Raw genomic sequence first — 12,244 nt, 5'->3', positions numbered from 1 at the left:
CTGGCAGCTGTTCTCTCTTTTACACAGAGTATGAGAAAAGCAAGTGCAAATCATTCATCAACGATACCTTTTCTATTTCCCTTAAAGGAGTAGCACCAGTTTTCTAAAACAATCAACCAGAGAATTAAATTGTGGGGAAATTCTCAATTAACACTCAAAATAAACCTCTTTGTAGGCAACCAAAGTTTTATCACTTAAATAGAGGATTTTTTTTTTCATTGCAGTGACATTAGTATGAGCATCTACACAGAGGTAACAAGTAAAACAACAGCTCACGTGCACAGAGCCTGGAAAGATACATCTCCTCCAGGAATGCAGGCAGAAATCAAATTTTATGCTCCTGTTCCTGTGGCTTTTTGGTGTCATTCTTCCTTTTCACTTCTTCACTTACGATATTCTAATTAAGCCAAGGATTTATATAAACAGCACTACATACTGTACAAAATTTTAACTTTTTCTTTTTTAAGGGAGACAGAGAAAGTAGAAAAACTGTTCATAGTTCTAGTAACAGCAGGAGTTTGTGCAGGGAGAAAAAAATGTTGCTCAGAGAAAGAGGATCTGACAATGCTAAAATCACCTTTATGTTAAAGCAGCAGCAGATAATAATATTGAAATATATTCAACATTCACAAAAGAATAAAGCACCATGAAACAGCTGTTTAAGTAGATGTAGTAGCCAGACTAAGAATTAAACACTGAAGTAGAAAATGATTAGCTTTTCTTCAAGTTACCTTATCTTTGTTTACAGTATACAACCATCTCAGTTGGTCTTTTGACACAAATAACCAAAAAACTTTTGAAATTTATTTATTTTTCCAAACCTCATCTTACATTTAGAATGGCAAGAACCACTCAAAGATTAGCTGTAAGAAAACTCATTTAATCAGAATTTCAAGAAGTTAAACTGAACTAGAGCTTTGCATTTCATGTGATATGGTGTATGAACAAAAAAAAAAAAAAAAAAAAAAAAAATCATGTGCTTATACCTACATTACTAATAATCACAACTGACTGTCTCTGAGCACAGCCTATTCATAATCAGCATTCATGCTTAAGTCACTTCTACTGGTAGTGAAGCTGAGTGGCTGTTTAAGCTGAGATGCTATTTAAGCATAAATATATACTGACTGCATTTGAACTAAACAGTAAACTATACAATAAATATAGTGTAACCAGCACACATTTTGCAAATTCTGTTCAAGCTGCACAGACATAGTTTCTCTACAAGACAGCTTGCTCTGGTGAACATGAAAGAGAGAAAATTGAAACTTGCATTAAAGGCCCCATTCTACCAGTTACAGTTCTGAGCTCCTCTTCCAGTGAGGGTTTTTTTTTTTTTTCTTCCTTACTTCTTTAGATTTCACATTAAAAGCAGCATCAGTTTCATTATAGTAATTTAAAATAAAAAGGAACTTTTGCAGACAATCTACATGAAACGCTTTATTTCCAATCACTTGCTTAGCTCACATGCAAACCATTCCTTGGTCTGCATTCATAAAGGTAAATGGCATTAAAAAACAGTGCGGTTAACTTTTATCCTTAGCAGTATTACTGTCCAGGTGAAGCTACACTGTTTTAAGATTATTTATTTGCACACAGGAAAACAAGGTTAGATAGTTGCTTGAAGACTTCCCAGAGCTTCCAACAAAGAAACACTTTGGATATTTTCAGTAGCCCTTCTGCTGTACTTTTTGATCTTGTCTCCAATGAAACTTTAAACTGTTTAACCCCTGTCTGAAGACCATAGTCCAGGAACCACAGCTGTGCAGAGACAATACTTGGGAACACAACAGATCTAAACAGATAACTTAGTAACTAGCAAATAATACAGTAACTACTGAAGTATTCTCCTGTACTACTGCAAACAAGAATACTGAAGCCTTAACAATTCCCACATTCTAGAACTGACACAGATAAACTGCAGTACACCAAGTATATAAACAGGGAAAAGCCACTTTGCAAGAGGTAGAAAAGGTTTTATAAAAATCTTCAGGCACAATTCATAGCAGTCCTTTAAAAGCTAACGGGAAGATACAAAGTAATAAATGACCACTATACATGTATTTGTACTAGTGTGTTTATTTTTACCCTTTGGAACAAAAGTGTATTTCATGCACTCTCATACCACGATTTCTCATGTACTGTTGGAGGGCTTTTTCCTGTATATCATGTGAGATAGCAGAAACTTTACAGGTTCTTGGGAATTCTTATCATCAGGAGTTATAAAAAACAAAAACAAAAACAAGAAAACCCACAGATGCACAAGCACTACTTAGCACTTTTTCAAGAGCAAGGGAATGCAAACACTGTTTGCACAAGCTTGTGTAACAAAGAAACACTCAAAATCAATAACAATAGCATTATTATTAGTTATTTTGGTTTACTCCTGCATCAATCAAAAGAATCCTTTTAGAAGTGAACTTTTCTAAAAAACAATTTCCACATGTGTATGCTTTATAGTACAGTGGTTATAATCAAATTTTCGCAATATCCATAAATCAAAATACTGACATCACTACATTTACCATGAGCTAACAGACATCCACTGATAAATCTTAGTGTCAGTGTAAAAAGATGCCTTCTTTGAACTGAAGTACATAAGGCTTTACTGGTTACAAGTTCTTATCAAAGATTTCGTTCCTTCCCATCAAGGCATCTTTTTCTTTTCCTCATTTTACTTTTTTTCTTGGTCTTTTTCTGCATCCAGAAGTGCTGAGCGGATTCCTAACTTCTTTAGCTCTTCTACGAGATCTCCATTCTGATGCATCTGGAGGAGGATATCACAGCCACCAACGAATTCACCATTGAGGTATACCTGTGGGATGGTAGGCCAGTTGGAGTAGTTTTTTATTCCTACAAAAAGGAAAACAAAATTGTTACACATTTTCCCCAACTCTACAAATAGAATAGGACTTTAAATAGATACAATTGCTTCAATCGGTCAACTGATATTTTCATTTCTTCCCCATTGAGGTAATAATTTTTCTATCTAACAGGAACACTGAAAGAAAAATTATGTCAGTAGGTTTGGCTCTCGCTCCAACTCTGGATGTGGTTTGAAAGATATGCAGTCAGCTCAGCTGCTGCAACAACTTCACATGTGCTGGAAAAAATGTAGCATGCCCTTCCCTGTCCTGGAAACAAATATGTTAAGAAATGGGAAATCTTGAAAACCACTGAGAACAGTTTGGATCCCACTGCCATTTATATTTCCCTAAGGGACTTTAAAATACATTATAGCTGTGTGAATTCAGTAAAAGACATACTACCGCAATTTCAATTACAACATACATTTGCCCCTTTAAGTGCCTTATGAATTTCAAATTGCTTTATCTTTCACTGCCAGACCTTACAGCTCAAGGGAGGGGCACAAAGAATGAAGTCTCTTAGAGGAGCTGACTGCATCAAATGAAGCTAGAGTCACAATTATGAAGTACGGCATTAAATTAAAAAATATACTTCATAAAAAAATAAACAAAGCCATCCAAAAATACTGACTGACCAAATGGCATAAATGCATCCCAAAATGCATTTAGAGACACCAGGAAAAATATCATACAGAAAAATCAGTGAATCTAATTTGCCAAATGACTTTCCACACAAAACCATCAATTCAGAAATCAAATACCAGTGTTAAAAATAAAATCTACTACGATAACTGTGATCTAAGAAAAACCTTTTGTACTACACACTATAGTGTATATACTATACTATAACTATAAAGTGCAACATCAGCTCCTATCTTCAGCATCACCACTTGCAATTTCTTCCTTAGCATTTCATTAAACCCTTTCTTGGCTGTTTAGAGGAAGTTTGCTGAAATTTTAAGTTTTAATGTGAACTTGTGATGTGAACAGTGTTTAAGAAGCAAATCTTTTTATACTAAAATCCTTTTAACTCATAACAACTGCAATGAAGAATTGAGTCCATACACAAAGGCAAATTTAAGGATATCCCTTCTCAAAGAAGTCAGATATGAAATAAGGGTGGTTTTTGTTAAGATACTGTAATGCTAAACCAAGGGCACCACATATCAATTTAATGCCAGCAAGCACTGCAAACCAATTTTTCTTCCACAGAAATATTTTCTACTAAGACCCAACAGCATATGCAGACAAGCACTGATAGGTCTTTTTAAGATCTATTCAACTTTAGATGACAATATGAACATCACATGCCACACTCTATGCATTGGGCAAAGCCTGTGTATTCAGACTCAACCGGATTACAAACAAAACATTTCCTCAACCTGTTCAGCAGTCCCTAGTTTAATATGGCGTTTACCAACACTACTTTAGCAGCACTGAAGCAAGCCAGTCCAGTCTATGCTTGCTGAACTCGGGATGCACTTGCGCTATTAATCTTTCAGCAGTATGGACAGACACTGCAGGGAGCTTCTTCCCACTCCCTGCAGGTAAGTACTTCCTTCTGTGCTTCAGAAGCTGTACCTTTGAAACACTGTCTTGTAAAACACACTCCGCAGATCAGGTTTAAAGCTTGACAGTTGAACTAGTACACTGCAGTGACTGCAAAACCATCATCTGTGCAAACTGCTACTAAAAGGGGTGCCCAGAGAACTCCCACCACCAAATCTCAGCCTCTCTTTAACCAGCATTAGCACTAACAAATGCTGAAGCATATCAAAGAACTGAGTCAAGCAACCACTCTCACTCCTACCACATTCTCCAGAAAAGCATCACCTTTCCACAGAGATCATTAGTACTGGTAGAACTAGCCCAAGGGTGGGAAGAAATATCAAGATCTGTGACAGCATCCAGTACTTAAATAATGTAAAGAAACATTAATTGCATCCCAACTGAAACAATCTGAGGGTGAATTGCAGTAGATCAAACCAGTTTAAACCACTATTTCTCCAGTATACAACCCCAAGCTTCTGTCACCACACTGATCTGAACTAGCCTCACAGTATTTGATCTGCCAAATTAGAATCACCTGTGGCAAAGTCAACTTGAAGAAACATAAATTGTTATGGAACCACAGCCTAAGAGAGAGCACAGAGTTCTCTTTCAAAATGAAGGATTTGTGTCAGGGAAACACATTCCTCAGCTCAAGTTCACATAAATCATTCAACATAAGTACTAGTAAATAGTTTTGTAGACCTGAGAGTGCTTTCAGATGATAAGCAGAGGTGGGGAGATGTTTTTACAGCCTGCCTTATTTCAGCAAAGGTAAAGCTTCAGTACATCAGTTATAGTACAGATGAAAAATAACAACCTCAAAATGTGGTGTAGGTACAGGGAAGAAACTAGTCAAATGTGCCTGAATTATCACCTCTGCTAAAAGCAAACTCTTATTACAAGTGCTATAAGCATACAAATATGCAAATACTTACATTCCTCGCTGGCACCCAGTTTATATGTCAACGCTTAAGCTGAGCAGAAGTGTTAGATATTTGATAAAAATTTAACATCTTTTCACTATCCCCATACGTACATATCAGTAAAGAATACGTTCGTGAAGAGGGTTTAGGAAAGTGCCATGTTTAGGGTATCTGACTTTTCAGCACCTGAGACCAAAAGGGACAAAGAGCTTCAGTCACTGGTGAATCCTATTTGGCAAGCTACAGAGCTACAGCTTCCAGCATCTCTCCCCTCTGCTACAAGCTGCCATTCACTAAAGCGAACATACAGTGGCTTTTCAGGGTAAAAGAGGTAGTACAGGAAGCAATTGACCTCAAAAATAAGGGTGTCCTCAGGTAACTCTGCACTTCAAGGCTCCACCTCTGGCACTGGCTCATCCCACAGTGCAATGAGCCAGGCCAGCCTGCAAACTCAACAGTGCTGGTATTACAGCAAGCTGGTTGTCCACACAGCCTGATACCAAATCACTTGAGGTCACTTGATGCATAACAGCATGCAAATTCAAATCACAATTTGGTGTAGTTTGGACTAGAAGAATTAACAATACGCACCTGCAATACTAGCCACATAAAACCTCAAGTCAACCTCATATATCAGAGGGAAAGGGGAAAAATGGAAGCATCATAAGAACTGAGTATAGGCTTTCTACAAGTAAAACAAACAACCACAACACATATAGAATAGCTCCTACCGTTTGCACAGTAATGCAAATATTTCTTGTGCAAACAATTATCATAACAAAACATAGCATCGTACTTCATCAAAAACAGCAAAGAACCCCATCTGGCAGAGAACAAAGTGGTCCAAGTCCAAACCATTCATGAGGTTTCACAACACTGTTCACAGTGAAAAGAACACATCTGATAACTGTAGAATGGTTTGGCTTGGGAGGGACCATAAGCTCGCTCAGTTCCCTGCCTGCCATGGTTACGGTCACCCCTCACCTGCTCAGGCTGCCCAGGGCCCCATCAAATTTGGCTTTGGAACACCACCAGAGATGGTGCACCCACAGCTCTCTGGGCAGCAGTGCCAGTGCCTAACAACCTCCTGAGCAAAGATTTTTCTCCTAACACCAAACCCGCATCACCCCTCTTTTATCTTGAAGCAATTCCCCTTGTTCTATCATTATTAGACCACGTAAAAACTCTCTCCCTCCTGTTTATAAGCTCCTCTCGAGTACTGGAAGGCTGCAATGAGGTCTCTCCGGAGCCTTCTCTTCTCCAAGCTAAACAGCCCCAGTTCCCTCAACCTTTCTTTGAAGTGCTCCAGACCTCCGTGTCTATGAACCAGGGAAAGCGGTGTGGCACGGAACCCCGACCCGTAGGCTCCGTCCCGTGAGCTCGTCTTTGCGATGCACAGCCCCAGGCTCTGGGTACAAGCCGCTCACAAGCCGAAGCAAAACAAACAACACCCAGCACGGAGCAGCGAGCCCCATCGTGCCGGCGGTGCGCAGCCCGGAGGTGGCGCCTGGAGATGACCCCGGCCCGCTGACCTTGCCGGAGGTCGGGGTCCTGCAGCACGTCGTGGGCACGGTAGTCCTCCACGCCGTGCAGCCGCAGGATCTGCACGACGGCGTTGCTGAAGCCGCAGAGGGGCTGCGCCGGGCTGCCCTTCATAAACACCACCACCGGGTGCTCCCGCACCAGTCGTTCCACTGCTTCCCGCGACCCCGAGCCGCCACCGCCGCCGCCGCCGCCGCCGCCGCCATCGGCCCCACCGCTGCCTCCAGCCGCCTCGCTCAGGTGTCGCCGCCCGGGTCGGCCCCGCGCTGCCCAGGCACCCAGGCGCAGGGCCGCACGCAAAGACCCGCTCATCCTGCCCCGGCCACCCGACTGCGTCCACTGCCGGTCCCCACCCCGCACCGCCGGACCCGAGCCTGCACTACAATCCTATTGGCCGAGGGCGCGAAAGGTCGCGAGGAACTTCTCCTTTGCATAGGTGCAACGAGACGCCGATCAACACCGACAGCCAATAGCGTGAAAGCACTGTGAGCTTTGTCCCTCCCATCAGCACTCTCTTTCCTATTTGCGGAGGGAACTGCGTTATTGCAGCGATATTGGAAGAAGCACCTGTCAATCCAGGCCGATCGGATGGGGGGGGTGCTGCCTCCCCGCCCACTCCCTAGCCGCTACCGGTCAGGCTTTTGCCCGGTGCGCTGCTTTATCCCGGGAAGCCGTGTGGGCGCGTCATCGGCTGGTGCCTCCTTTCTTCCGTTTCCGGGTGGTGGCTGCCTTCCTTCATTTTGCAGCTCAAAGGGGAGGCAGGGTAGGACCCTGCTGAGCCCAGCGCCGCAACGTGGTCGGGAGCGGCTTTGTTCGCCGAGAGGGCAGTCCTGCGGTGGTTCTGCCGAAGCATAAAAGCGGAGCCCGGGAGTACGAGATGGAGGGGTGGGTGCAGAGGCTCTTTAGGGGCTGCCCCGTGCGCGCAGCCCGCTCCGCTGGAGCTCCTCGGCAGCCCCCGGGCTCCTGCCGAGCGCTAAGCGGAGCGCGGAAGCTGGCAGCAGCGAGGGACGTGCGGTAAGAGGGAGCGTTTGCGGGGCTAAAGAACAAAAGCAGTGCGTCCCGCAAGTAATAAATCTGAGCGTATTCCCTGCTTTGTGGGGATGGCGTCTGAACGTTTGGTAGTAGTAACAGCCATCTGTGTTACTTTCGGAAACCAACCCATCTTGTGACCAAGACATAGAAGAGTTCTTGTTTTCTGTGATTTATGTGTTATGATTGATGAGCAAGGTTGTTCACTGCATGTGCAACAATTCATAGTGGATAAAGCTTATTTAATCTTTGCAAAATGTATGTCTTTTATATTTTTGTTTCTTTGTCAAACTGATGTGTTATGGAGAAGCTCCCTGAGTCTTATGTAGAAGAGGCTAAGTGGCCCAGTTTGTCACTTCTGATCTACCACAAAGATGCCTGTTGCTTTAATGTTCTGGAGATTCAGGAAGGGAATTAAGTGAAATTTAATTAAAAAGGCAAAGATGTTACCATGCTGAACTAGAATTCTCAATTAAAAATTAATAGACACACATTAGGTTGTGATGGAAACTTGATTGTATTTGGAATCCCATGTCTAATTCCAGCTATTTCCACAAGGATATGGTTAATAAGAAAAGAGAAGCGAAATGGAGACATCACACTGAAGGGTCATAAATCCTTGTGGGGGTAAGCTCCTTCAGGAACAGCATAACCTCAGCTGCAGTGGAATCCTCTGTAGTCAAAGAGATGCCCTTGGTTGGTGGTACTCTGGGCATACCAGGCTTACAGAGAGAGCAGTGGTGCGAGGAAGCCGAGGCATGCCTGTTAGAGCAGCAGCAGCAACATGCGCAATGTTCCTCTAACAGTTACAGCAATCCTGTTGCCACGGAGATAATGACTTATCCCATGTCATTATTGATCTATCAACAGTAAGAGCAATTTTGCAGTCTGATATTGTTTAGCAAATAGAGTAATATCTGCTGAACACTTAAAAACTGCTATAAATGTTGGAAAGCTTCTTTGAAGCCTGAGTAATGGGTTAAAAGGAAGTACCTGAATTCAGTTATTTGTTGCAGTGTTGTGAGATTGGCTTTGTGAGGTAATTCTAAGCTTGGCAGGAAGCATTTTAAAGGAAATGATTAGTTTGGTCAAATGTTTTTGTATTTTAAAGTATGCAGCACTCTTTTAGTAGATAAATTTTTTCACTGCTGGTAAGATTTAAAACAACTAGCCCACTACAATTTTTTATAGCAACACAATTAAAAATATTTGCAGTCTTGTCCAGTGTACTTTTAGACTAAACTGAAACTACTTATATTTTATTTTCCAGACAATGATTCAAATCACCCGTTCACGAGAAGTATTATTGGAACTCCCATGGGATTTCTGATGTTTTGCTCTTCTTCCTCTTAGAAGAACTGTTATCAGTTCAATTTTGAAAACAGTAACAAAAGCACATTCAAACTGTGGAGTTTAAACTCAATCATTTCCAGACCTTCTGCAGCTGAGCAAAATTAGTGGTTATGAATTGATGGTTTGAGTTTCTTACACGTACACAAGAACAAAGGTGTCTAAGAATGATACTGTCACAGAGGCTTTTCCCTTTGGAGGAAAAAAAAAAAAAAAAAAAGTGGGTGTGTGTGGCAGGGGTGAAGGGGAGGCAGCTGGTTGAAAAGATCAGAAGAAAAGGCTTGTTTCAGCTTATCAGGACAGGACTCCTCTTTGTGTCCGAGTCAGATATTTCTTCCTTACTTGTAGCAGAGCCTGAAAATGAAACGTTATTATATGCAATAACAGTTAGCTCTACTTAAGTGTTTTATTGTCTCTTGAAGCTTTTTTGAAGCTCCTGTTCTGCATGCCAGGTGAATAATTTGAGGTGTATCATCAGGGAAACATCTGGCAGCATCAACTTGTCCTTTGAGACCAGTTAGAATGCTCAGTGTACCTACAGTTCTGGACTGCACAGTTAAAATCTGTGTGGCATACATACATTTTGAATGCTGAAGAAGAAGCTGTGAAACTTTTATAGTAATTTTACCTAACTGGTGATCTAAGCCAGTTGTTGGATTTGGATCCTTTAATGGGGGGAAGTCATGCTAATGATAAAAGTAGAAGTGTTTTGAGTCCTGTACTGAGTGAATAGAATGTAAAATGTTCAAGTTAGAGAGCAGACCTTTAAATTAGACACTTTTTAGATGTCAAAGTAATTAATACAATAGTACAAATTAGTACCAAGTAATTAGTCCCAGTATGATGAGTGTACTAAGTCTGCTTTGGGAATTGTGAAGCTGTCCCGTGACAAGAACCATGCGGTGTGAACTTCGGAATAGAGAAAAATTGCTGTTCAGTGTAAGCAAGCTTCTTGCAACTATGTTTCCTGAGCAGAGACTTTTAGACCTTTGTTGCTTATTTGCAGGTGATAGCAATCCTTGAGTCTTTCACTATTACATTATTGTATCTCTTGGCCTCTTTTTGACTTGGAGTTAAGAACGGCAGAATTTTTCACCGGTCTAAAAAAAAAAAAAAAAAAAAAACACATTGCACAAAGCTGAGAAAGTAAAATTTATCTGCTAAACACAAGTATACTATTATTGGGTCAAGTACTGAACAAACGAAAGCTAAAGATGGTTTGTTTGAAAACTGTTCAGTTGCAGCGAGGCAAGAAAAGCTTGTATTTAGTGTCCACAAGAGGGCTCTGACAGCTCAGAGGTGCCTGCTGAGGGTCCCTGGCTGAGTCACTTCACTAAAATGGCAGGCTGCAGTAGCTGAACTCTTGCTGTCATCGAGGATGGTTAGATCTTTTGAATTCCCTTATCTTAATAGTGCAACAATCGCTTGAGATAATAATTGCTATTACTGGGAAAATCCTCCAATAAGTAATCATAGAATCATAGAATGGCCTGGGTTGAAAAGAACCTCAAAAATCATCTAGTTTCAGCCTCCCCGCCCCCAACTATGTGCAGGCTTGCCAACCACCAGACCAGGCTGCCCAGAGCCACATCCAGCCTGGCTTTGAACGCCTCCAGGGATGGGGCATCCACAACCTCCTTGGGCAACCTGTTCCAGTGTGTCATCACTCTCTGAGTGAAAAACTCCCAATATCTAACCTAAACCTCCTCTGTCTCAGTTTAGAACTATTCCCCTTGTCCTATCGCTATCCGCCCTTGTAAAGAGCAGTTCCCCCTGCTGTTTATACACTTCAAGTATTGGAAGACCACTATGAGGTATCCCCAGAGCCTTCTCTTCTCCAAGCTAAACAATCCCAGTTCCCTCATGCCTTTCCACATATGAGAGGTGCTCCAGCCTTCTGATCATCTTAGTGGCCTTCTTCTATAAGTCTGTTGTGTGTCTTGTTTTTTGTTTTAATTAAGAATGTACATTTTGAGAAATGTCACATCTGTTGGAAAAACATCACCAGAATGTTAATAAACATCACTGGCCATATCATCTGCTCCATGGAACAAGACAGATACTACCAAGCATGTCATCGCATGTGGATTTCAACTGTATTAAAAGCTTCTCCAAATAAAGCATTTTGAATTGAAGCATTTTGCACACAACAGCATATTTGTGAAGTAGACAGAATTGTTATGATGTACCTTAAGTATAAGTTTATTTTAGCAGTATAAACATGGTACTGTAGTGTTTCAATAAAGATTTGTGGTTTTCATTACAAATCGTTTAGCTTTTTTTCTTTTCAAGAAATGTGTATAGTTGACAACTGAAGTTGTTCTGGAGAGTCTTCAGTTATTATCAATGTGATTTTTATATTGGGTATGGCATAAATAAGTTCTTCTGTACAAATATTGGGAGTCATTCTCAACTGTATGTGGAAATGTTGAGACTAATTTCTAGCTATAAACTTTATATATAAAGCGCTATAAAGTGACATCAGGAAGAAGAAAGTGAGGTTTAAGTGAGAAGCTAAACTGAAATTAACAGTTACGATCAGTATATCCTTACAAAAAGATGTTTATAGTCCTACTATTATATGAAGAATTCTGCAGAATAAAGTCACCCTCCTCTCGCTTGCTTACATTTTTTTTTGTATGGGTTTCAGTGCTGCAGTGTTCCATGCTCATCCTCTGAAGTTTGTAGTAGCTTAACTCCCTTGCTTTGTTTTAATTTGTTTCCTCCTCTGACATCTGAAATTGTACAGCAGCTACTTAATTGCAAGATGAAAGAAAAAAAACCTTGTATTGAAAAGATGTGAGATTTAATTGTAGCACTGGCTTGTCTCATACAGAGACCTGTTTTATGCAGTTTCTTTTAATTTAAAAAAAAAAAAAAAGTATTTGCATCCTATGAACAGAAGCCTGGGGAAAAGCTCAGACTTCAAATAATCTCTTTTTGTTAATGGGGCACTGTAGAGTACAGTAGAGCAGATATGTG

At 41.0% G+C, this 12,244-nt stretch overlaps 1 protein-coding gene, 1 long non-coding RNA gene and 1 other non-coding gene across 4 annotated transcripts; 2 read left to right on the top strand and 1 right to left on the bottom strand.

Moving 5' to 3' along the window:
• Positions 1 to 1,427: 1,427 nt before the first annotated feature.
• Positions 1,428 to 7,210, bottom strand: GLRX5 (glutaredoxin 5). Its single transcript, XM_042871047.1, has 2 exons — positions 6,874 to 7,210; positions 1,428 to 2,853 (listed from the first exon to the last, which is right to left on the bottom strand). Exons 1-2 carry the CDS (start codon positions 7,193 to 7,195, stop codon positions 2,675 to 2,677), a joined length of 501 nt encoding a protein of 166 aa, XP_042726981.1. The 5' UTR covers positions 7,196 to 7,210; the 3' UTR covers positions 1,428 to 2,674.
• A 231-nt stretch (positions 7,211 to 7,441) lies between these two features.
• LOC122183704 lies at positions 7,442 to 10,475 on the top strand. 2 transcript variants are annotated; one of them, XR_006180403.1, is made up of 2 exons: positions 7,442 to 8,539; positions 9,183 to 10,475. It is a non-coding gene; the product is annotated as an uncharacterized LOC122183704 (long non-coding RNA). The 2 variants fall into 2 exon arrangements; XR_006180487.1 differs by having other exon boundaries at positions 7,442 to 8,781.
• LOC122181194 lies at positions 8,583 to 8,858 on the top strand. Its single transcript, XR_006179377.1, has one exon.
• Positions 10,476 to 12,244: the final 1,769 nt, after the last annotated feature.

The sequence above is a fragment of the Lagopus leucura genome, unplaced genomic scaffold (genome assembly GCF_019238085.1).
Source record: "Lagopus leucura isolate 7727_CA_CO unplaced genomic scaffold, USGS_WTPT01 Super-Scaffold_1, whole genome shotgun sequence".
Classification (NCBI taxonomy): Eukaryota; Metazoa; Chordata; class Aves; order Galliformes; family Phasianidae; genus Lagopus; species Lagopus leucura.
Note: the sequence above shows the minus strand (reverse complement) of the source record. Positions and strands in the feature narration are given on the sequence as shown.